Source organism: Lonchura striata, chromosome 4 (genome assembly GCF_050655825.1).
Source record: "Lonchura striata isolate lonStrDom1 chromosome 4, ASM5065582v1, whole genome shotgun sequence".
Taxonomy (NCBI): Eukaryota; Metazoa; Chordata; class Aves; order Passeriformes; family Estrildidae; genus Lonchura; species Lonchura striata.
The window spans coordinates 23,896,318-23,922,654 of record NC_140706.1 but is presented as its reverse complement, the minus strand read 5'-3'; the positions used below and the strand labels follow the sequence as shown (position 1 = coordinate 23,922,654).

Here is a 26,337-nt window from a genome sequence, read left to right as displayed (position 1 = left end):
CCAAAAGCAGAGTTGCAGTACAGACCAACCTGTATTAGCAATCAGTTTCTTTGGGGAGCACAATACTTCTGTAGAGAGGGTAAATAACACCTCCAACCAGAAATGCAGCAGGGAAACTGCTTTGAAAAGCACTCACTAAAAAATAAATACATTTTTAAAAATAATTAAGAGGTGCTAGTAAATAAAGTCATACAAAGCATGACCACTTAACCATTAATAACACAGCTCTCACAAAAAAAAAAAATATTTTACAGAACTGTCCATTCTGTAAGAGTCTGAACAGCTTTCCTTTCTTTTTCAGTTATCTGCACACCCACATGTCTACATGCACTGACCTGAACCTTACTGAAGGAAAAATTTCCCCAAAAAAGGACAGCTCTTACTGACAGTTGTCATAATGTGACAAAAGCCCTTAATACTGAACTCAACACAGTTCACTGAACTTTACGAATTTATATAACCTTACAATAAATACGTGGCACAAGATGAGCAGAGTTCTCTCCTAAGCTTTGGTCATACTGGAGCAGTTAAAAAGGGGAAACATAATCAATACATTTAGAGGGCATTTTTCCTACTAATTCATGCGCACACAAGACACTGACAAAGAAAAAGCATTTGCTGCAATTTACCCGTGATACACGAAAAGGAGCAAAACTGCTCAGAAGTGAAATTCCATGAGCTCTGTGGCCGAAAGGAAAAGCCAGGGCTCGCTCACATCCTGTAAGACCGTGCTGTATTTCAAGCAATTACTGCAAACTTGGGCCCGACACGGGCATGACGCGCCCGCCCTACGTCAGGCGGGGCCGGCACAGCCCGGCCGAGGACAGCGCGGCCCCGCACCGCTCGCAGCCACCGGTAGCCTGCCTTCCTTCCACGGCCACCCTCGGAGAGCGCCCGGCGCTCCCCGCCCGCGGTGCTCGCGGCCGGGAGCGCGCTCCCGCCTCGGGAGGGAGGGAGCCCGGCTGCCAGCACCGCCCGCACTCGCTGTGCCCCAGGCGAACCGGAGCTCCGGCACGGCTCCCTGCGAGCCGCGGCCGGCGCGGTGCAGCGGCCCGGCCCCGCAGGACTCACCGTGGCAGGCGCGGGGCCGCGGCGCCGCCTGGCACCGCAGGTACAGGCGGTAGAGGCCGCGGCAGCCCCGCCGCTGCGCGGCCAGCGCCGGCATCATGGCGGCGGCCGCTCGGCAGCGGCCGGCGGGCGGCCGGCGATTCGCATCGGCGGGGGCCGGCGCGGCTGCGGCGGAGCCCCGCTGGCCCCGGGCTGCGGCGGTGGCCGGAGGCCGGCGGTGGGCGGTGCCGGGGCACCCGGATGTGCGGGGGCACCGCGGGGCCGCCGCTGACTCACCCGCCCCGCCCGCCGCGCCTGCGCCTGCCCGCGGAGCGGGGCCGCGCCGCGCCGCGCCCGGCCGGCGGCCCGGGAGCGGGCCTGCTCTGTCACTGTGCCTGTGGAGGGTAGTGCGTACCTCTGCGTGTAACAAACGGACGCCGTTGAATCTCGTAGCACAGCTGAAAACGCATTACAGAATTTTTTAATAGGGTCACCGGAATCAATAGGTTGAAAAGACCTCCGAGATCATCGAGTTCAATCTATGATCGAACACCACCTCATCGACTAGACTATATCACTAAGAGCCACAGCCAGTCTTGAAGACCTCCAGGGACGGTGGCTGCACCACCTGTCTGGACAGCGCATTCCAATGTCTAATGACATTTCTATGAAGTAATTCTCCCTGATGTCCAATCTAAGTTTCCCCTGGTCCAGCTTCAGACTGTCTTCTTGTCCTGTCACTTGCTACCTGAAAGAGCCCGACTCCTACCTGGATACAACCTCCTCTCAGACAGTTGTAGAGAATGGTAAGGTTTCCCCTGAGCCTCCTTTTCTCCAGGATAAATACCCCCAGCTCCCTCAAAAACTCTCCACAAGACTTGTAGTGCAGAGCCTTCACCAGCTTCATTGCCTTTCCCTGGACATAGGCAACATTAAAGCATGTACACTAAATCTTTTTGTATGATTTCCAGATGAAAATGTGGTCCCCTGGTGTTGGGGAAGATGAATAAATATGATTGCCTGGCAAAAGATTTACAATAGTACAGCCAGGATGAAAACAATCCCCCCTACTGGTTGAACAATGCCCTTACCTACAGATAGGTCCTAAAGTCAAGGGGACTGTTCCATCTCATCCCCCAAAATGTATGATTGATCCCACACCTGTAACCCTCCCCTGAAGCATCAGGTGTCTGTGACCCCATTGGCCCAAGTCTTGTTCCAGCCCACCTTGAAGCCCCCTGGCAAGGGGTCCCTGAGGAGTCAGACGCTCTGTTGGAATTCCCCTCTCTTGGAATTTCCCTCTCTTGGACTTCCCCTCTCTTGGAACTCCCCCTCTCTTGGAATTTCCCCTCTCTTGGAACTTCCACCCTATCCTGGAGCATCCTCTTGTCTCCCTCTATCCCTTGCCTCTCCCTTCCCCCACTCCCTCAGGCCTGCCACGTGCTTTGTCAGGCAGCTCCAAGCAAAACCTTTCACCCTCTATAATGAACCTTATATTCCAAGAGCAGCCTTCAGAGATCTCTCATCTCCATCCATCCAAACTATCCTGGAGCACAGCGTCCCCACACCCTAGCCTAAGCCATCCCCTAAAAAGCACGTCCCAGATCAGTGCTGATAAAATGAGATTTAAAATGATGTCTTCCTCCAGGGAGAGTGCAATGTGGCTGATCCTGTACTCCAGGGTTGTAAGGGCTGCTGTGCCCAGCTGAGACACCTCCTGCCCTGCTCACCTACAGCCTGGCTCAGGACCATGTCTGTAATCTGTCCCACTGGCACTGTATTGCACTATTTTTTTTCCAGTATAGCTTTGATATTGGTTTACATGACTGAGAAAATGCCTCAGGCTTCCTTGTCTTCATTTTCTGCACACTGGGAGAAACATGGAAGCTTACCAGAAGTTAGGTTGATAGGGAATTTGGATAAGGAATGTACCTGATAATCCACAAAGCATTTGATCTCTGAGGAGAGTTATTACAGTGCCTGTCTTAACATACACAATTAGATTTTAAAACAAAGTTTGTTGGCACATCTTTACCAGCTGCCTAGTGAGCAGCATTGCCAAAACAAGTTTTCCTAGAAGCCCAGGGGAGGCAGATTGAGGTAGAATACTTCCACAGAATAATTAACACTCATCTTCCCAGTAGTACAATTGCAGCCATACCAAATGAATCAGAAGTATTGCAACAGATGCTGTATCATTAAGTACCAGATGTACAGCACTGGAGTTAAGTACTAAATTGACTGCAAGTTGTAAAGTAGCACAGGTGAGGTCAATGTTGCAGTCTAATATGCAGCTGATATATTTGCTAGCTGCTTATTATTTTGGCAAGAGACTAACAGTAAAAAAAGAAGAAAGAGGAGGTTAAGAGTTCCCTTTTTTTTTCCCCTACGTAAAGATGTTTGAAAGCATATAGAAATTCTTGAAACATTTGTACCTGAAGAGTCGTTGCTATACTCTTATACTATAGAAGAGATGTGAAGTCGTAAGTTTATTGTTTCCTCTCTAAAACCAAATTGAACCACTAACTATTTCATATTCTTCTATCCATCTGAATAATTGAATTTGTTTTGTCTGGTTTTGGCACGGTATGTATGAAACAGTAAGGAAAAAAATAAAACTGGAATATCATATACAGATTAATAGATACTAAGTGTGGTGGTCTGTCAGGATTTACACAATCAGCTGTGCATGATCCTTTATATTGAGAAACACTAAAAACTAATGGAGACAAAGAGCAAATAAAAGAGCATCAATACCAGCCTATTCTGCACGGGACAGCCATGTACATAAAGCAATTGATAATAAAGCACCAAGACTCCTGGCATGCAGCTGCAGCATCCTAAGAAAAAAAAAAAAATCAACCCTGGCTACTTTAAGTCTGTATTTCATAAAATCAAGTTAGTAAAAAAAAAAAAAAAAATTCTCATTAACATCCAAGATGCTAAGCTGATAAAAATATACTATTTCTATATACCATACTTGTACTTAGGCTTTTGTGCCACCTGAACCTCTGTCTAAGGGACCAATTGTGTGAAGATTCTGGTATGTTGCTCAGAAGAGGTGGGGAGACTTGCTAGCATATCAGTCATTTCCTCAGGCCTCCTTTAGCAAAAATTCTAGAACCCTTTTTTATACAACATATTACTTTGCCTACAAAAAATTATAGGGTTAAGTTGCCTTACCAGGTCTTCAGGAAGAACTGGGACTATGGTTACAACCTTTTAAGATTTAGAACCTGTTTTATGGACACACTGGAAAAGTTTACATAGGACTGGTTGCAGACCAGGAAAGACAGGTGACTGGATTGAAATACAGGTCTTTGAAAACTTTTTTCCTCATCCCTGTTTATTTAAAATAACTCCGTAACTGAGTTATTTTAATGACTGTATTATATAGTGACTGTATTACTCAAGCTACAACAGTTCATCATTATTAAATTCTCCAGTATTACAATCTAGCAAGAAATATGTGATATGTAAAAGCTAATAAGAAATGAAGGATTTTTAGTGTTCCTTGTATGAAAAATGAAGTAATATAAAGCAATTTTAAATATCTTTTTAATCTGAAATTCATTAAATATTTCAACTTCATACAGTGGAGAGAGCCTTACAATGTCCCCAGATCCACTGGAAGAGCTGATGGTATTGACTAAATGTAGTTTAAATTACTCTTCAGAATTCCCACCATATTCTGCCTTAGCATAGCAAGAGGGGAAAAGAGAAAAGGGAAAGACTTCTGATTTTTGTACCTTTTATGACCCTACACATACACAGTTAACACAAAGCAGATATATACCAATAGTACAAACAGCCTTTAAGTTTTCAGGCAAACCATTTAAATTCACAGAAAATGAGACAATATTTTGTGACAGGCAGGTGCACGAGGGGAATGACTTCTGAAGCACAGAATGGTGCATCTTGAGAAGCTTGCATAACACCACTGAGTCATGCAGCTCTGTAAAGCTATTTCATGGTCATTCCATGGAAGATCTACATAAACGAAAAGTAAATATGTTCATTTCCAGCACATGGATAAGTGTTTTCAGTTATTCACATGCAGTTCATTCACCTTAACATCAGCAGTCATCTGCAGTTTCTTAAACTGGGGGCAGCAGTCCTCAACCCCAGCAGCAGCTAGTGACTGCCAAAGGACAGTAAATTGTGAAAAGGCATTATTTTCCTGATAAATTTAAATGGAAACTTATTTTCCTTTAGCCAATAGACTCAGGAGAAGCACATTACATTACTAAAATTTTTAACTTCATAGTTTCAAATAAGCCACTAGAGGTCAGTGGTTTGGAATAAAATTAGTACATGGAGGAAGAATTCTATTTCATTTCAAATAGACAAATCATACCATTAAATAAAATTTCCAGCTTCTGAGTATGGAAAAAGAACTCTTAAGGTTAGCAGCACTTACCTTCATCCAAAAGCAAGAAACCTAGCTTTAAATTTTTAAAAACAATACTAGGTGCATAATACATAAAATACTGAAAAAACTACTCATTCTCTACAGTAATATACAGACATGCATAAGAACACAGGTCTGGAGGAAGCTTCTTGTACCAGCATTCAGCTCTTGCTACTCCACTCATCCTATAATTTTTTGCATGAACCACGCAAGGACCAGCTTAAAACCAGCTTGATTCTTTTGCTCATAAAGAAAAATAAAAAAGAATTACAAGAATGTGAAATAAACTCAATTAGTACAGTATATTAGAAACACTCATGCAGTGCAAGAATCTTCTTTAACAACTAGTTCCCTTAAAAAGGTGTAACACTGCAGAGAATGACGCCAGACAGGAAGAGGCTGTTTCATCATGAAGTGCAAAGTGTATTACCACTTCCAAAAAGGGGGGAAAAGCCCCAAAGTACTTAGTCATTTATCTACTGCTGTAAGTATATATATATATATATATCATCCATTCACAGTACATACATATTAATGCAACTGAATGGCTTACCCCTACCCCAGAGTGATGTTAAAAATTTTGAGATAATTAGAAATGTGAACAGAGACATTGGAAGCTCAAACACATGCTGAACTTGATGCTTGTTGCTGTACCTGTAGTTTCCTAAGGCTTCAATATTTCTCTGTATTATACAGTTACACAACTGAAAATGCCACTAGACATGAAAATTCAGAAAGTCAACCTCAGATTTTCATCTACCATTACAAAAAACTTTTTATCCATGGCTTTGATTTAAACTTTATTGCTGAAAGGATTCACAATTATTTTTGCTGTGCTTTAGTCAGAATGTAACTGAAATTGTTATAGCAGAAACATGTCGAAAGTGATCGTAGTATGGAAACATCTGTTTCATCAGATTTTCTAGATTAAAAAAAATCTTAAAATACTAAGTTACATCATGTTATAGCGTAATACTAACGTATACATTATAACATATACGTTATAACGTATACTAAGTTATATCATGTTCTATGCAAACATACATCAGGACAAAACCTCATGAGTTGCACATACAAGGTCTTCCCCCAGATGGCCAAGAAAAAAACAGCAAAGCAACATGGAAAGATAAAAGCACAAAAAAAAAAAAAAAAAAAAAAGACCAAGAATCCCAGATTATTTCTTTCTTTACTTTTTCTCTGCATAACTTTCAAACATAGTAAGAGAAGAACATGTAATTCCATTGCAGCTGTTTTCCATCGACTGTAGCTCCTATGCAGTGTGGCTATTTCAACAGTATTTTAATGGAGAATAAATTATACATAATTCACTTGAAAATTTAGCTTGAAAATTTAAGTACTATCCAGAGGATACTGAGGGCATGAAACCATGAATGGTGAAATGGGGTTTGTGAAAGCCACAGAGCATCCAGCAGGATTTCCAGACATCTTTATATCAGACAACTGGTGTGACTCTCTGAGTGTCCTGTGTAGGGCCAGGAGCTGGACTTGCTGATCCTGACTGGTCCCTTCCAATTCAGCATATTCTGTGATTCTGTGATTTTCTGTGTTCTCATTATTTTCCTCCCCATTCTTCTACCTTCTTTTTCTATTGCATTTCTACCTTCATGAAAACTATAGTTGATACTGCTTTAAATCCTACAGATATTCTAGTCCTGCATCTTTTACAATTTCTGATTTTCAGCTTTATTTTCCTGTGAAATATCTGAACTGATGCATCATCTTCATATAACATACTTTTATCACTGTTTTTAACACTGGAAAATTAACACAAGGGAATATTCACAGGGACACATGTAGCAAATGAAAATCTCATGATCTGCACTTGTTCCAGGAAAGCAGTTTCCTCATGCCAAAACACAGGTACACAACTTTCTCTGCTAACAGTTGCACTGAAAATATGGCAGTAGACTGGGCACACAGGTAGATTTTTTTTTCCACAGGACTTGGTGTTATATATGCCAGATATTAAGCAGAATAGTTCCAATGAATTAATGGAAGGGATCAGGGCTTTTTTTTGTTGTTTTGTTGTTGTTTTGATATACATCTTAATCTTCCTGTTTCTCTAGAAAAAGTAAATTAGTGGTTGCAGTAGTTCACTGCATTCTGCACTATACTAAACATATACACGAAAAACCAACACCCAACATGCACCTGAACACTTAACACAAAGCTGTTGGTCAGTAACTCAAACTCACTCAGAGATTTGAACTTTAATAAGTGCTGTTTGCAACACACACTGGTAATATTTAAAATCCAGAAGAAATACACAATTTGATTTCAAGAACATTAACAGAACAATAGGTATCAATACAGAAAACTATTTAATTTGTTTTAAAATAAATATTTGACATACAAAGCACATACAGTGAAAAAGGGTCACAATAAATTAGAAATGAAACTACTTGCTCATTCACTGCGAGAAGCCCTTGGTATTTCCAATTTCATACCATCAAATTTATCATTCTTGCTGATTTAGGCACAGCACTGAACAAATATGGATCCCAGTGCTTTCTTTCACAGGTACTGGTATGGATAATTTACTGCAGTGATCCAATTTGAAAATCAGTAGGGACCAGTAAATCGCTGCATAAAAGAAAGAGCGAATGAGGTGCTTTTTCCTTAGTGTCAGCAGCCTGCGATTATTATGTTTATTAGATTTTCTTGAAAGGGCTTCACATTTTCTCAAATATGCAGGAGAACTATATTTCCCCTCTGAGCCCTTACATTAGCATTTTGTGCCTCAGTCCTTGAATACAAGTAAAAGATGAATTTTTCAATTAATTTTAAAAGTTTATACCATCTGGATGGCACAGAACTAAGCAATGAAACTCCCTTACCTGCACAACATCTGCCATTATCACAGAGCTAGCTTCTGCAGAGAAGCTAAAAAGTAATGCTGAGATTTTATGAAAAAGATTTTTGAATCCACATTAAAGATTAAACTCTATTACACTATCCATACTAATATCTTTCCATCTTTGGAATAAAGAATTGCTTAAGGTTCTGTCCTTAAAAGGTGATTTAAAACAGCAAGACCTGAATATTCCTGTGACTTTAAGAAAATTATAGCACTACCAAAGTTACAATACATTAACCTATTTCAGTGTATATATAGTTCAACCACAAATAGGAGTACCACAGCAATTAAAAATTATAGACAGAACAGATTGGCATACCCTACCACCGTCTAGCACGTTAAGGGCTTGGGATCTTACTCTGTTGCATTATTTTTTGTCAGAGATGATGATACAAGGGCCACACCTAGCATTGCACATGAAAATCAATTTTGACTTTAAAAGAACATGTTGTTCTAGCACACTATCTTCTTTACCCTTAATCTGAGCACTGGAAGGTACAGCACTTTTTATCTGAGCAATGTAAGGTACAGTACTTTTTAAAGTGTTTAAGACCACAGTTAAAATAATTTTAGGAGCAGGACTAACAAGTCATATGTACAACAGAAACAAAACAGTTTCATCTGGGCACTTGTCCAACTCTTTTCTATTTCCTGCTCTCCCAGAACTCTTACATAAGGCAAGTGCTCTTTCCTTCCATGACTCCATTCCTGTCTTTAAAATGGGTAAGAACTTTGTAATAAACATGGCATCTGTATAGCAAGTGTTGAATACAGGTGCCTAACGATAAAAGGGTCTAACACAGACTGTACAAAATAATTTGCTACATTATTTGTTTGGACAGAACAATCACATACATAGTTAGCAGCTCCAAAACTACTGGAAGAAATAGTGTCTCATTATTATAATAATTTTTATTTAAATCCTCACAACATTAACAGATATTGCTCCACTTAAACACCCATCAAAGAAAGGAGCAAAACAAAACTGACAGCACAGAAATGTCAATATATGTATAAAATCAAATAAAAGGCAATAAAGGAGAGGATGGATGTATTGGTGAGTTACTTTGTGTTAAGAAATCCTAACTGGCATTAGCTACTTTAACAGACCCAATGCCTCCTGACACTTTATCTACAGGTGAAAACAGACAAATGTTAAGCTGGGGCATCACTTCTACAAAAAGCCTGTACAGTGCAACAGCACTTAACTTACGAAAGCTGACAAAAAGCAATGAGCAGTATGATTTATACCAGTGGAAACAGTTATCACATTAGGTAGGAAACCTTTCAGTAATACAAAAACTCTTCTGCTTCATTTTGGGATTGGCAGGCACTTTATGGTCAGTTGCAAAATTTCTCTACAATCACAGACTTGTGTCACAGCCTCTGCATCACAGCTAGCTGTTGACAGCACAGCAGAATGAACATACAGCTTGCTTCACCAAAAAAACTCTCAAGCTATCAGCATACTACCAGCATTTTACATTTAATTTAATCATTAGAATAGAAACAGTCACAAACTGTGGTGAGGAAGCAGGCTCAAGGATAGAATGTTTTTGCCAGCATTGAGGAAACTCGAGGTTATCACTTAGGCAGCTGAAAGGCTACAGTAAAAATCAAAGTTGATGCAGAGTACAGGTCAGTTACCCTATTTATTTGGCTTGAACATTGTTCCATGTTTTCTCAGCACGTCACAGAAATAAGTTTTACCAGGCCACAAGCTGCTCATTTGTCAAGCAAAGCCAAAAATATACTACTAGCAAAACCAAATCAAACCCCTTTTATGAAATTTCCTCCTCTTTTTTTTTTTCCTTCCTCATTTTCAAGACTTAATAGAAAGAGATTAATTCAGTATTCACATCCAAGTTCTACTTCACAGCACTGTCTTCCAACTCTTTACTCACAGCATTGTCATTCCTTGTCACTTACTCCTTTTAATCCTTCTACTGCATTCATTGAGTTGAATCTCTACTCAGCATCCTTCAGTTACAGCTGCATTAGACTGGATTCAGTTTAGACTCCTCTCTAATTTAGTAACATCATAAAATTAGGGAACAGTAGAATGCACCCATAATAGCAGTCAGACCACAAAAATTTGCTCAGAAGTAACATGTTATTTTGCTTACTGTAATTACAGATTTATTTGCCTTCCACTCCCAGTATGGGGAATCAACTTAGATGACCAAATTCATTTTTACATCACAGTGGTGCCAACAGCTGAAGAGAATCTGATGTCACCATTCAAAAAACACATCATGCAACATGAGAGATGGTCTAAAATCGTGCTGAGCAACTGAAATAGTAATAAGTAGACCTGAATTTTTCTCTGATTAGATACCATTGTTGCAGTGCTTATTCTTGGGTTAGATTTTGAAGGAAAGGTCAAAAATTTTTGCACTTTACAAGGCAAAAATTCCCTATAAAATGATTTAGAAATGCACAAGACATTATATCCCAATTCAGAGGCAGCAGTAGGAATACAGGAACATGCACACATACGCACAGGACAGCATTCTGCTCAACTTCCAGGTTCAAGCATCAGTAAGTTGTGTTAAAGAGAAAACGAGCCTGAAGAGCCTAGCGAGTTACATTTAACACTCCTTTTATTGCAGTAGAAATTTTAGTTTTTATCAAATCCTCAAATTACAGGATATACACATAATCAATCTCATTGCAAGTCTTTAGCAGCTGTAGAGCATTAACTGCATGCAGTTGCTTCTGCAGTGTGCAAGTATTCCATAAACAGCTAATCACGTTCAGAGAGCAAGACAAGTAGTCAAAGAATATCATATTCAATTACCAACTGGTTCATTAGTACCAAGAGGTTGAGCAAAAAAAAAAATGAAGTAAGTTTATAAATACATTGTTCTGATCTAAAAACTAGTACAACTGGAAAATTGGAATGATATCCTTATCACAAACAAGATAACTCAACTGTTGCAGGAAAATACTTTGCTTCAAGACTGTTTTTGAAACTGTTTTCTCACAAGGTTCCTCTGACCAATAGTTGAGTGCTACAGAATTTTACAAAAGGCCCATGAATACCCTTTAACTTTATGCAATTAGAATACTAACACTAACTACAGAAAATTCGGCAAATATTGAATTTGAATTTCTATAAAGAAGTTTTGTTCAGTCAGTATTATTTTTTCATGACCTACCCTTCAGCTGCTGGGTGAATGCATAACCAGTGTAATTAATTTATGCACTTAATTTAATATTCACTTCTGTAGTCATGACACTGGCTTCAGATCAGTTATCAGATGGATTTATGCCAAGAAATCCTACACCCATTTGTTTCAGAAGCTGCCTAAACAGGTGCAATTCTTTATGCAGATTTCTCATCACAATGAGGGTCTCAGAAACTGGAATAACAATTTATACAGAGCTACCTACAGATTAATTTTCTAAAAAGCTAACATGCTTGAATTACTGCAGTCTCACATTTGTGTGGACACTAGAACAAATCTGCAATTACTCTGCAAAATTTACTTCATTCACATTGATTAGTTCATTTGAGACATGGTTAAAAGTTTAAGCATTGTGTCTTAGTCTTAAAATCCTACAGGTCAGCATTTTGGCTTGGTAAAACAACTTGTTATGACAAGAAAACTTCACAGAGTTTTCTGTAATCAGTCTTGATATTTCTTCCAACAGCGTAATGTAAGATTGGGACACGAGGCAGAAACATGGGAGAATTCTTTTAAAGTATTATTAATAAAAATAGCCTCTTGTTCAGAAAACAGTGTTATCTCTGTCAGCTTGATAGATTTTAATCCCTTGTGTTAACTTCAGAGTGGGCTGTATTTCTACACTGAGTATTGTATATTGGACAAAATAGCTCTACAGATACATTTAGTAAGCAGAAGAATACTGTCCAAAGTGTACTGCATAGGTATATGTATCAACTGCTATCCACTGGAGACATCCTAAAGCAGCTATAGTTCCAACTAACATAAACCTAGTGAGCACAGATCTTTTATAATAACTTTCAATCAATCTCAAACAATCCTTGATTTAAAAAAACAAACAAAAAAAACAACAAACTTGTACGATAGGGCATGTTTTAGGTAGGATGCATCTACTTTTTTCATCAGTTAACAATACAGCACAGTTAATTTAAGTTTCTATTATTTGTTTTTGATATGCTAAATTTCGTATTATCTCCAAGAAAAGCATTTATGTATTTTTATACAGCCTGGAGTGAAATCAGTGTAAAACCAGGAATTTCCAATCATCAGCAGAAGTGCCAGCTGCTCATAATGTTCACAAAACACGAGTGCCTGAATTTGGCTATGCAACAGTTGGTGCCAATCTGCTTATAAAGGAAATGCCACTGAGGCATAGTCTTCTTACAAAAACAGGGCATGAGGGCTTCGTTATTAAGTGTTCAACAACAATCCTGAGCTCGGTGAAGAGAGTCCTGAAAAATCAGATTTAAAGACAGCATTTATTAGAAGTATTATCCACATATATCTTTTTCATTAACTTCTTTTCTCAGTATCACACTCACATACACATTTTAAGTTAAATTCTTTAGACCAACTCAGTACTGCTTCCAAAAGCTTCAGAATTTTTGACTTTTAAACATTAACATTTTAAGTAACTCTATCCTCAGCTGGAAGTTACCGAGCTAGACAGAGCAGAAAAACTCCACCTTAAAGCAAAAAAAAAACAAAAGAAAAAAAAAGAAAGGCTGTAAAGGCTACACAAGCACTATAAAAAAGAGGAAAAGGAATAATGCTTTATCACAAATAGTGTAAGGAGCTGGGAGGCTATTGTATTTGTGCTAATTCTTGGCAATATGCAAGAAACGTGCACTGCAGAAGCAACTATTAGAAGAGAGACATGAGAAATAAAACCCTCGTCACCAATTTCCCTTAAAACTACAAAAATGCCAGCAGAACATTTTGGATAAACTAGTTCTACAGAATGTCAATTTTAGTATTGCAGTATTATACAGCTTAAATTATTTTTAGATACCAAAGCAGTAAAGCAACTTCATAGATGTTGTTATGTATGTTGTTAGTTATGTTAAAAATAAATATATGTAGTATGATGGAACAATTGATTTCTTACAAAAATAGGGAATAGAAGACAATTGAGATTATGATTCTCACACGTCTCTTTACATATTGTGGCAGCCAAAGCTACTTTCTTGGCACTCTAGCAAGTCATTTTCTGATCGAATAGACTGGAAATTCTGTTCACAAAATCACAAAATCTTATGCTTGCAATGTTCGTAAGAAAACTTCTAAAAAGCACTCACCTGAAAAAACACTCATAGGAATATTTATGATTTCAAAGTCTAAAACAATAATATTGGCTTGACCAACTTTCAAAATCAGTAAGGTTCTATTTCAAATACTTTTTTCAATACAAATTAGTTTTATTTATGAATTTAAAGAAAGTAATGAACATGTTTAAGATCATCCACAGAATTTTTTTTCTCTCATTATTACACAAGTTTTTAAGTGCCTATTCATATTTGGGCTTAGCCTCAGATGTACCTAGAAAGTAAAATAAGGATATCTCTCTGATAAGAAAGACTTCTATTCCCAAAGTGTAGTTTTAATTACACAAGCAAGTTCTGAAAGCTCCCATTCAAGAACGGTGGTACTTTTCTGATCACTTACATGAAATAAATCTAACCTTCAATCAGACAGGATTTTATTTAGCATCCAGGTGTATTTCACATTCTACAAGTGACATCTGGAGATGTAGTATTATGAGTTCCTTTTAGAATGAGAAGTTTCTGAATGCCTAAGCACCATGCAGTTAAACACTAACTTTCAAAATCAATTTAGCACTTACCGACAGTACGGATTTCGCCGAGAAGAGTAGCGTAATGTAAGAAACCTATAGTAAATGAAAGGCTGGAGCAGACTCCCTTGTCCACTGAAAGAGAATAGTTCAGTAGAGCTTACTAGTGACAAACAAAAAACCAAAACAAAACACCAAAACCAGGAATTTTTAAGAAAAAAAATTTAAGAAAAGCAAGCAAACTAGTTGGACTCAAAAAAAAGCTAGATTTGGGTTACATTGGTATAGAAAATATAGATCTGACAAGACAAAGTATGTAACTATACACTCAAAAATGCAGAAACATTATAGAATAAAACTGCTCAATGAAGCAGTTTAAGTGCTGTTCTTGTATTGAATTTGTATTTATGAAGTGTTTTTATATGCCTCATTTCTGGTGGACACGTGTTCCATAGCACAAAAACACTTGTTGGTAAGCCCAGAAACTGGCTGACATATGCAGCCCAGTTACAGTTACCCTGTTCAATCCAATTGCAGCACTTTGAATTTCTGGATCATATTTCTAACATCATATTTCTTTTGGAAAATTCTCAGAACACACACTGCACACACTTACAGATGTATAATGAGACTTTAATGCCAAGCTAATACCCAGTTATTTCAGTTACAGTGAAATTAGGCTTTAGTACTTCACAAAACTGCTGACTTACATGGCTGTGCTGTGAAATAGTGAAAACATAGCACACAAACCATACACAGTGAAGTACAGAAATGCCCTAAGTTTTAGTGACTGAAACCACTTTAAATAACACATTATTGAAAAATTCTGTTTGAATTTAAACATGATGATAAGTAAGTTCCAGTAAGTATTAGCAGCTTCTTTAGCCAGAAGGAAAATATAAAGTGAACATGAGCTACAGGAGGGAAGAAAGAGAGGGAAGAAAGAGAAAACCCGTACAGTATTGACAAACAATTTAATATGCTACAACATTTAAAGAACAAAATCTCACAATAGCTGCATTTAGCAAGTAAATTATTTTAAAGTTTGGCATATGACCTTTTACAAGCTTCAGTATCTACCAGATGACATATCAAGCAGCAATATTTCATATACTACATTCTCTATAGGGAGGCAAAAGAAAAAAATACTGTACTAAGTTTCAAAGCACTTGAAAGTTTCAGATACTGGATAGAGTGTATCAGTCAGCTGGTAAGTAGTCTCAGATGGAATGCAACCCTTGAGGGCTGAAGCATTAAAATGTTCAGCTGATATATCAAAAGATAAAGACAAATTATGCATCCTATCCAAGAAGGTAAAGCCTCCTTTCCACTGCTTATGAGACCACTCAAGACAATGTTCCCACCATGCTAGAACTTGTATAGAAAAAAGGCTGCATTCCCCCTCCAAATATTAAAAGGCAATGACCCAAACTTCTGTGACTGGCAGGTCATTATACCTGTAAAACTTCAGTTGTATTCCAACATGTTCAACATCCCTAAAATGACTTCAACAGGCAAGACAACAAACAAAATCAAAGGGAATAAAAAGACCCAGAAGGGTCACTGCTCAGAAGCAGCATAGGAGAGAATGCAAACTACTCATACTTGCACACTTTTTGCATAATGAAACTTTGCCACTTAAATTTCAGGAATCTAATTGTCAAGAATAAGAGTTCACTTTCAGTGAAGCCGAAGATGTTAATATTCAACTAAATGAACCAAAATTAAACTTACTGAACAATGTACTGATAGAAATGTAGGCGAATTCAAGTGTCAAGCCTGAAAAACTCCCATGTGACTCATCACCCACACTATGAACGGGAAGGTTTTTTTGGTGCTCAGTTACATCACAGTCAATGCCTTTTGATGTCAGAATGCACCAACTTAAGAAGCCTAAGAATCACTTAAATTTTATTTGAAATTCAAGCCTTTGTCAGCCAGAACCATACAAATGGAATACTATAACCCACAGAGAATTCATTTGCAAAAAACAGTCTTGTATAGGAAGTTTCTAATTACTTAAATATTTATCATTATTCTTACCTGAAGAGCATAAAAACTGTAGCTGGCATCAGGAAAATTTCATTGCAGGCAATGAATTTTAGAATATTCTGTTGATTAGCATTCAGTTTCTCTAAGAGGTTTCTCAAAAAGGGCAAACTATTTGAACTGCGTGCCTTTAAAGAAGAAAAAATTATTTACAGAAAATATAAAAGTTACACCTGTCTCCATTAGTACAGAGAAAACAAAATGCAAACAATTGCTATTTAACACCCATTTCAGCATTTTAAGACTTCATCAGAGAGATTACTTCATTCATTGAGATTAATATCCTGAGGAAAACTACTACAGGCTTGAACTCCGTAATTTACAGAGTTCAACTAAAAGCATCAGATGTTGCAATTGCCTCATCCACCAATTTTAGGTTCAACTGCACAGAGACAGCCATAAGCTTTGTTCAGTCCACTAGGAGGAAGTGCCCATGTAGTATGACAGCCCAGTTAGGAACACCAAAGCCTGGAGTTACGTTAAGATGCACAAGGCAGTGCATTGAGCAGAAGTCCAAATGGCAAGTATTTTCCTTGCTAGTCTCCCCCTGTAGTTTGTTCCTTTATTACTGAGAACAATAAAATTCAGAGACTATGGTTTAGCTTGAAAAATACATGTCTTAAGTTTCAATGTAACTCTTCCACAGATTTTGTTTCCTTCAAAGAAATTTGAAGAAAAATAATTAGTGAGAAAAACAATTAGCTGAGATTCTGTATTACGGTTTCATTCTAATTTCTCTAATGCAGCCAATGAAAACCAAACCAGACCTGCAACTCAAATCTGTTTATAAACCCCAAGAATACTAACTGTATTAATCATAACATATACGTATCATACTTACATCAAGAACCTTCTTTGTGTATGTGGCAGCATGAAGCAAAGAGAACAGCAGAACTGGAAAAATACTCACTGAAGCAAGCCATAAGGAAAATTACAGGCTGTGCAAGTGCTTCATTTCTCTATGATGTTATACTATACCAGTGATAGCTTGATGGATCTTTGCAAGTTTGGTGGGAATGACCTATACTGGATGAACATATGTATAAATCTAAGACCTACCTATATTTACAGCTCTTCCTTCTGCTTCTTACACCTCTTTGCTATGCACTTTTATTAACTTCAAAATATGAGTGTCTGCAAGTATGCAAAAGTATATCACACACCATTAGACACCAGTGTGCTTTTACTGAAATGTGTTCTCTATGCATAGGAGGCACACCTGAGCATACTACTTGAAACCTCTGAAATACACGCAGTTTTTGTTAAAAGATGCTACAAAATTAATTTCTTTACCAAAGAACATGCAGTCGCTAGCCATTCCAATTTTACAGACCAAGAATGTAGACATATCTCTGCCAGAAGAATTTTAAGAGTAGGACATTAAGCGTACATCACGTGGCATAAGGAACTGTCAGTTCTGACATGTCACCTTTGACAATCCACAGGAACAAATTTTGCAGACTTATTGGTTTAATAACTTGTCTGAGAAAATTATTACTGAATAATTATCGCTCCACATGATGAATGTCTACTACAGTGAGAAGACATGTATGAACCCTGCACTGGCAATAAATGAAATACCATCTTCTCGAAATATCACTGGAGGCTGGTCATAAAATCCACCAAACTTAAGCCTCAAAAAAAGAAAATCTAAGTAGCCAGAGAATGCAGTGCTCTAATTATAGAGTTGATTAAACTGAATATGGATCAATCAACATAAGCCTCTCATATAGAGTATAAATAGCAAACATATCAAACTAGTTCCACTAGTTTTTCAAATCATGGCAAATGTGATGAAAATAATAATGTTTTTTATATATTTAAAAACATTAGCAGGATGACACAAGAAAAGGATACTTGTAACAGGGTAGGAATTCACAAAGATAAGGGAGTACAGCAGGTAATGGCAGCTGTCCTCCAGCAAAGCCTGAGCCAGAAATGCCCTGCTAAGCTGGAAGTGTGGTAGCCTTTGGTGTAGTCGGAGGGCACTGGTAAGAGCATTTGCCAGCAAGGCACGCTGATAAAAGCTTGCTGCTTCATGCAACCTGCAAATCATCAGAGGAGATGTTACCATGTGAACCAAGCTCAGAAGTCTTCTACCTTTGAGAATTGCATCACAGCTGAACAATACCTGAAGTATTGATTTATATTATTGTACATAAGCACTATTCCCAAAAAATAACAGCTGTTTAACACTTACTTTACTGCAGATGCTTAACACAACTCAATGTAATACTCCATTTACACAAAAAAACATGCATTTACTACTACTTTATATTTTTTCAATACATTTTCCAAACACATCTACAAGTGTTTTAAACCAATATAAAATATGTAAGCTATTCTGACAAAAAGCATCCAAGTAAGCTGAATAACAGCAATTTACCTACAATTAAGGTAAAAAGGAAGAAACAATTCTATGCAAAGGGAATCTAGTTTGTTTCAAAATTTTTAATGCTATTTAACAATATTATAGTACATACCCTAGAAGAGGCAGGACAAATAAAGCTGAGCAGTAAACTGTGAACAAGCGGGAAATCCACATAGCTGTATCCAACTTGTTAGCCATCAGAAATTGCTACATTGGAAAAGAAAAAAAAAGACCAACCCCAACAGAAGTTGGTATCTTAATACTTGCATACAATGAACATTCTTCCCAACTCTATTAAATTTTAACTTCAACTTCAAATATATTCAAATATTTCTCCAACTTCAAATATAAGCAAATTATAGCTTGAAGCAGAAAGCTTTTTTTTTTTGTTCTGTGATACTTGGCTCATATGATGTTACTATATTAATAACTAGGCTTCCTCAGAACCCAGAGGCTCCTTTGTACATTACAATCAAACACAGTGGTAAGAACTTCCAGAAAAATAATTTTTCTATCCAAATATGCCTCCCTAAACAGTCAGCTTCACAAATATTATCATGTAGGGTCTCTAGACTTGACTGACTTTTGCTTCAAGCTTTCTTTTAGAATTCAGTGCACTAATCTGGAGCTAAATCTCCACATTCTTAGTGATGGGGGGAAAATACAGGGTCAGGTAAAGTTAGTGTAACCACATTGCAAGTGGCATCGTTTTGGCTTACATATTATTGGCCTTGAAAAAGCAAAAACTTCTCACAGTAACCCTGTACCTCTCCTCCCTAACCACTGCTCTGCTCAGTCCTGATACAGCCGAAGTGCCAGAAAGACTCTAATGAAACACAGAATGCTTTTAGCTACATGCGCATCAGAGTCAAAACAACAGCCTCCTTCCTTCTGACAGAGTTCATCTTTTTTTCCAAATTTGGACCAGCTTTTAAAGACTTCTCTTTTCCTCTATATTTCCAGTGCACCTCTATGGAAATGACCAAAAACCTGCAAGCATCTTCATAATATAATTTCGTATCTTACTTGCAGAATACAACTACAGAAACAGCATGAAGCTGTGTCAAGGCTAGATTATCAGGAGAAGGTTTTTCACCCAGGGAGTGTTTGGACACTGAAACTGGCTCCCCAGGGAAGTGATCACAGCACCAAGCCTGGCAGAGTACAAGCCTTTGGACAATGCTCTCAGGCACAGAGTGTGACTTCTGGGGTATCCTGTGCACGGCCACGAGTTGGACTCGATGATTCGTGCGGGTCCCTCTCCACTCAGCATATTCTATGATTCTGTGAAATATAGATGCTATCACACTGAATTACTTTCAATTCAGCCATTTTCAAGAGCGGCGGCACCCTAACATCAAGCTTTCGACCGGACAGCGAAAGCTGCTGAGCCCTGCCCGCAGCCGGGGAGCAGCGCCCGGCTGCCACCCCGGCGGGACCTCCCCGCCGCCGGAGCAGCCCCGCGGCCGCCCGCGCCCCCCGGGCCCGGAGCTCCTTACCACGGCCCCGCCGCCGGCCCCGCCCGGCATGGGCCCGTTCTGCGTGGAGTCCGCCATGGCCGCACCTGCGGGGAGAGAAGCGCCTCAGTCTGTGGGACACGGGAGACCGCGGCCGCCGCCTCCCGAGATCCCGCTCCCGGCCCGGCCGCGACCCACCGCAAGCGCCACACCGGGCAGGAACACGCTCCGGCAGAGCCGCACTCCCGGATGCGCCCGGACGCCACTTCCCGCGGGCCGCCGCTTCCCGGGGCTGCCGGGCAATGTAGGCGGTGACTGGGAGGCTCCCAGCGGCAGCGCGGGGACGGCGCGGCGGGCGCGGGGCCGCGGCTGCGGGGCCAGCCCGCTGGGCAGGACGCTGGTCCCTTCTCCGCTGTCTCCGTAGCCCGGGCATCAGGTGCTCGGCTCCGTCCGTAGGCTCCGTTCAGCGGCACTTGTGTGTGGTGACAGCAACAGCAACAGCAACAGTATCAATGCTCGCTTCAGCCCCAGTTTGGGGAGTGTTTACTCACAGAGGGCCGACTGGATTTCCAGGGCTCTGGGCTCTCGCCATAGCGACCTGGCAGGCTCAGTGCTGAGCATCAGCAATATAAATGGGAACCGTAGCGTCGCAGGACCTATGTAGGGCGCTCCGCGGTTCCCGGTGCTGCGCTGGTCCGGCGGTGTCAGACAAAAACGGTGCAAGGTTGTGCCCCTGTGTTTCAGTGTCATTGGTTCCCTATAAGGTAAAAAGCCGGGGGGAAGTCCAAACACGCACCTGTTCAAAGCCATGTAAGTCTAAAGACTGTTAAAAAGCGGGATTCTTGAAACAAATTTCTGAAATCTCTGGTCAATAATCATCAAACCGTAAATTAGGGTGCTTTACTCAGGTACAGGTACATCAGCAAGCTCTGATAGAAGGATGGCACAAAGCAGAAACAGCCTTCGGTTCACTCTCTAACATGTAATTTGTAAGGTCTTGGAAAGGTTTAATCCTCTATTAATCTTCCCCTTGCCTTTACTATTGATTTTTTTATTATTATTATTATTTGTGCCGGATAGCTATGTGACCATGTCTCTTTTCCAGTTGGAAGCCTGTAACTCGTCTGAAGTGGCATCAAGGCAAAAGAAAACAAAATGCAGGCCTGATGACTGACACCTTTGACTTTTCGCTGCTATGGCTTCATGTAGTCGTGCTTTTGGCTTTCTCTCAAGAATGTGCAGCAGGTTCCCCCTCCTGGCAGCACGGGTTACAGGACAGCAAGCCGTTTGCTCCAGGTTCTAATCGTTCCCAGAGGCTTTCAATTCAATTACTCTTCAACAGCAAGAAAGACTACTCCTGTGACCAAGGAAGTTGGAATCAACATCTGCAATCAGCCTCATTTCTGCTTATGGTGATTAAACCTGAAGATTGATTGGAAGACACTCAGGAAGAATGTGTAATAAAGTAGGTTGACAAGCAAGGAGCAAAAGAGTCAGCTGATAGGGATTCTAATACCATAACAATTACAAATAATATAAGCAATCTTAGGCTAGTTAACACTTTTAAATTGAAGATGCAGAACCTGATTTCCCAATTCTCTCCCAACCATTCATCTCTCGTTTAGGTGACTGAGAAGGAGACACAAGAACTGCTTCCTACTTTGAGATGATTTTTCTGCAGGTGTAGAAGACTCTACTAAACAGCAGTAGATAATTAGGACTCTCAGTGTGTCTGCTGGGCGTTCTCATGTGTGTAATAAAAAGACTGATGAACATTTATGGTAAACCAAAATAAAGACTCCAACAGTTGTAAGAGGATTCTTCCAAACCATCAAGGCACCCGTTTACTTTCATTGGTAATTGATAGTTCAGATATTTAGAAGAGTATCACTGTAATTGCTGAGGACTTATCTATCTCATTAGCAGTATAGTCTCATTTCTCCACTGTGGCAGTCCAGCACAATCAGCAGACATGGCTGAAACTGTAACTAACACTTCCATATTTTCCTCCAAAAAATGTATACACCTATCAGAGAATTATTGACAGTAATGATACCTGGGATCAGTTTGCTCTTAATTTTAAAAGTTATGGATGCAAAGGGGTATATTTTGACCTTTTATGCCCAGATGTATACACCTACTTCCACTAATCCATTTAATATCTTTTGGGGAAAAAAAAAAAGCATCTTAGTATGTCAGCAAAATAAGTCACACATTTTAGAATTATATGGAAGAAAATATTAATGCAGTGCTTCATGTTTGTTTAGGAAGGCTGGGACTGAAAGGCTTAGACTCTCCAGAGGCAGTGCAAGTTTACTAATGCTCACATCACCATTAATTAGATGAAGTTTAATGGAGACGTTAGGTCAAAAAGGTTAGTAATTTGCTTGTAGGCACATAAGCAGTAGTATATGGGTAGAAATGGAATATATAACTCCAGAGCAGCATTGCCAGTTTTCTTCTTAGTCACTATTGTTTTCAGATGAAATCATATGCAAAAATCCATAAGCAATTTGAAGCCAGTTTGAATATCCAAAGCAGGCTCTGATGGTGCTTCAAATTACTGAGAACCTTATTACAGACACTATGGAAATACTTAATAAACAACAATTCTTTGTCAATGTATTTTGACAGCCATAATAAATACATTATAGAAGCAGTATTTTGCATTAAAAGTTGTTTTAAATTTGAAATTTTTATTGTCTTTTGAATAGCATCACCATCACAAGCATGCAATCTCCAGTGGCTCCAGTTCTCAATCATTTGAACAGACGATGGCATCGCATTGTTTAGGTGGTGTTCATCACCTTGCAGCAAGGGGCACTTGAGGTTCAAATAATGATTTATCTCTTTTGTCCGTGAAAGAAGGTACTGTTGCTAACATCTGTATGCAGTTTTCATTTATTTCAAATAAAAGAGAGAACATTCCTCCAAGATTGATAGGATTACAGTTCCTCATAGCCAAACTAGTTCCATTATTTGTATCAGTAGTGTATAATGCAAAGATAAAGTAACTTTTTATGCAATGTTCCAATGAACAATTTGGTTCTTGTTTGAGGTTATCTCAAGCTGGCTATCCAAATCTCAAGAAACAATAAAGGACATTGGGTAAATGTCTGTTACATTTTTCAGAAAAAGAAACAGAAGTCTTCTGTCTCTACCAGATTGCATTGTGATTTTTGCTGGATGGTCTGTAGCAATATCAAATATGTTCTTTTTTCTTTTCCTTTGCAGCTGGAGTTTCCATTTACTCACCCTTCCTGGAAGCATTACCCTTTTAATTACTGAGTGTGCCAAAGCAGTGAAAAAGAGAAACCACAGTTTTTGAATATGTGTGAAATAGATGTACAAAATTCCTCTCCGTTGCTTTCTGTGTCAGCATTTTCATAATTCTCAGCATTTTGTTATATCCCTATGTTATTAAAATAAATGACACAGGAGCTTCAAGTGTAAGCTTAAGACTGTACAAAGAAATATGATTACTTTATATATGTCTTTTATAGGATTCAAGGCATAGCACAAGGATTGTCAAGTGATTGAATCAGAAAGCAGCCTTGCCAGTGTATTTCATTTGCAATGTCCTACCCATTAAGGACATGAAAAATATTGAAAATTTAAGAATGGAAAGAAAGATGGGCAAGTGTTCCTTTAAAAATTAATTAAAGGAGGATTAGGAAGAATTTAGAAATCTGCAGCAAGAGACTATATCAACAAATGGAGGAACATAGTGAATTATAGATGCAAACTTTCGACTACCTGTAGTGCTTGATTATAAATACCACAGCAGGAGAGATTGATAAGCATCATCTTGCAAGATCAGAGAAGTATCTGAAAGTGTATTGATCAATACTGAACTCAGTACTATGTTGCTGGTAAATGGTTTCCTTATCTCATACTGGTCACAGGCTACAATGAGGGAATCAAAAGAGGATAAAGGACAAAACTCCAAACCTGTGGGCTTTCCCAATAAAAAGTTCTGTTGCACTGCAAAGAATGTTAGCTCTATCTATGCAGAGAAATGTGAATTCTGAAATTAAGTAATTCACTTTTTAAAATACTGTCTGTTATATGATCTGAGCAAAACACTGTAAAGATTGATGACAGTGACACTTAACATGGTTCTGCACTAATAACTAAAACTAACTCATGACACTATAATCTGTGGTCCTGTTTTCTTCAGCGGAGATATTATTATTACATTCTGCCACTCATTCAGTGCAATCAGAAGTTTGCAGATAAATAATTAAGGTTGCAAGCTGTATAAACTGAATAAAAATGATCCACTGAGAAATTTTTTTGCTTTTCTGTGAAGGTGACACAAGCCAAAGTCTTCTTTTGACACAAGTGTACAAGCCAGTATGTTGGGAATCCCATCCCATTCACATACAAAAGTTTTCTCACACAACTATAACAAATGAGCTGCAATTTTTTGTTCTCTGCACCCACAAAGCTGCCTCTGGTTTCATTTACAAGCATCTTTAGACCTTTGATCACATCTGTGTGCATCATCTGTACTCTTACCATCATTATAAATGTCCTAGGCAGTAAAGATATACAGGTATATATAGAAAATGTTATTAAAATTAGTGGAGGTTTCAGAGAAAAGCTTTAGATTTTGGACAGTTTTTTATACAAACCAGCATTGTTTTCCTAACCAGGGTAAGTTTAAGTGATCTCATTTCTTATATTGCATAAATTGTTCTTGATCTTTTAATACATACTCCAAGGGCTGAATTTTCAAAGGCATTTTGCAGTACAGATAAACTCAGAAATCAGTAACTTGCTGCATTCTTAATGAGATTCCATTCAGAAATTCAGTCACAGAAAACTGGATGGGTGATGATGTGATAGAAATATAGAGAAGTATTTTTAACATTTGATATTGGATATTAAATTTAAAGCACATTCAACTGACATGTCCACTGAGATGTTCCACAGATATTTTATTGCTTATTTTGGAGGTGGGAATATTTTTATTCATTGGTGTTTATTCATTCACAGCATATCCAATTGCAGACATAGCAGGCAACTGTTCCAGCTTATAAAATAATTCCCTGTGTTTTTAATTTTATTCTATATAATTTAGTTAGATTAATCTAAGTTTATTATTATTGCCAAAAGAAGGTATATGCATATTTTATCCAACTGGTTTTGGTAGCCATTGATAATCAGTAACAGCTTAAAACTTAGAAAAGATAAAGAATACATGGAAAGACAATCAGGTTAATTCGATTTGTCCTTCCAAACACTCATAGGTAAAGTCCATCCATTTAAATCTGATTTAATCATGTGCTGAAGTGGCATGAAATTGAATGAAATCAAGCTGTCCATAGCCCAGAAGATGTTCTTTCTGAGATATAAAAATCCTCAAGGATACCAATTAGTCAGATAGTCTACTTGATAAGTCAAGGATAAGTTTCTTGCTCAGTCACAAAGCTTCTGATATATGTATTAACCAGAGGGACTGGTAATGGCAGGGTACTCTTTGAGGCTCATAACTTTTTATTTAATTCTGTGCTGTGACTTTTGCAGAAATGTCCTCTCCAACACTAAATTAGCAATATTTGCTAATTTATATAGAGCCAGTAGCAATTACTTCATTAGGAGGGTAAAATACAGGGAGATTCAAGTTCAAGGGAGATATTTGGCATTTACACAAGGGAAATTATAAGCAATCTAGAGAGGGTCACAAGTAAAATGAAGAGTTAAACAGAGCAAGATTATTGACATGTGTAACAGCTGCTGAAATTTAATAGTTAATGTATTATCAGTCAGTGGCTTGGGAAGAGAAGCACAAGGAATTCAGGGAATGACTATATAAAATGAGTACACTCACTCTTAGATACTTCACTGAGGTTTAATGGGACTTTTGATGAGTTATACTATTTATTCTTCCTGATAGGAATTTCAATCTGTTACACAGTTCTGAAAAGTAAGCAAATTCTGCTAATCGAAAGATAAAACAGAGATTTTAAAAAAATATTCTTTAAGTTTATTTACATTACAGTTGATCCAAGACCACTACAAATAGTCCTCACATGGCAACTTTGTTTTAATCTTCATGAATGAGATTAGGAAGAGGGTCTTTATTAAAACCTTGAAATATTAAAAACTCTGGCAAGGTCATCACATGATTCCTTCAGAGTCTTTTATCTGAAGCAGGAAACAATGTGCAGATGTAACATTTAAAATAATTCTGACAGAAGCAGGAAAAAAAGTTCTGGAAGTTCACCTGATGCAACAAAATTCAGTGACTGCATGGATAATATCCCAGGAAAGATGCTTAAGGGAAAAAAAACCCAAACAGTTCTCAGTATAATTTTATGTCAGCCCATTGAGGAGTCAGAAGATATGAGAAAAT

At 38.6% G+C, this 26,337-nt stretch overlaps 2 protein-coding genes and 1 long non-coding RNA gene across 8 annotated transcripts in view; 1 reads left to right on the top strand and 2 right to left on the bottom strand.

Annotated features, from left to right (window-relative positions):
• SLC30A9 (solute carrier family 30 member 9) overlaps positions 1 to 1,257 on the bottom strand; it is a 34,176-nt gene extending 32,919 nt beyond the window's left edge. For 2 of the 6 annotated variants that reach the window (XR_014954767.1, XM_021549535.4), the window contains exon 1: positions 1,072 to 1,257. Coding sequence is in view for 2 of the 6 variants with exons in the window: in XM_021549535.4 (XP_021405210.1) it covers positions 1,072 to 1,168 (97 nt within the window). In the remaining 4 variants the exon portion in view is untranslated. Of the gene's footprint in view, positions 1 to 29; positions 136 to 629; positions 867 to 1,071 lie in introns of those variants that run through there. The other 4 variants (XM_021551106.4, XM_085577834.1, XM_085577837.1 and 1 more) reach the window with 4 other exon arrangements.
• Positions 1,258 to 7,674: 6,417 nt separating this feature from the next.
• Positions 7,675 to 20,227, bottom strand: TMEM33 (transmembrane protein 33). Its single transcript, XM_021548298.4, has 8 exons — positions 20,175 to 20,227; positions 20,019 to 20,083; positions 18,632 to 18,726; positions 18,006 to 18,193; positions 16,990 to 17,057; positions 16,143 to 16,276; positions 14,151 to 14,234; positions 7,675 to 12,759 (listed from the first exon to the last, which is right to left on the bottom strand). Exons 2-8 carry the CDS (start codon positions 20,073 to 20,075, stop codon positions 12,630 to 12,632), a joined length of 756 nt encoding a protein of 251 aa, XP_021403973.1. The 5' UTR covers positions 20,076 to 20,083; positions 20,175 to 20,227; the 3' UTR covers positions 7,675 to 12,629.
• LOC146767564 (uncharacterized) lies at positions 20,217 to 22,636 on the top strand. Its single transcript, XR_014954764.1, has 2 exons — positions 20,217 to 20,786; positions 21,082 to 22,636. It is a non-coding gene; the product is annotated as an uncharacterized LOC146767564 (long non-coding RNA).
• The last annotated feature ends 3,701 nt before the right edge of the window (positions 22,637 to 26,337 follow it).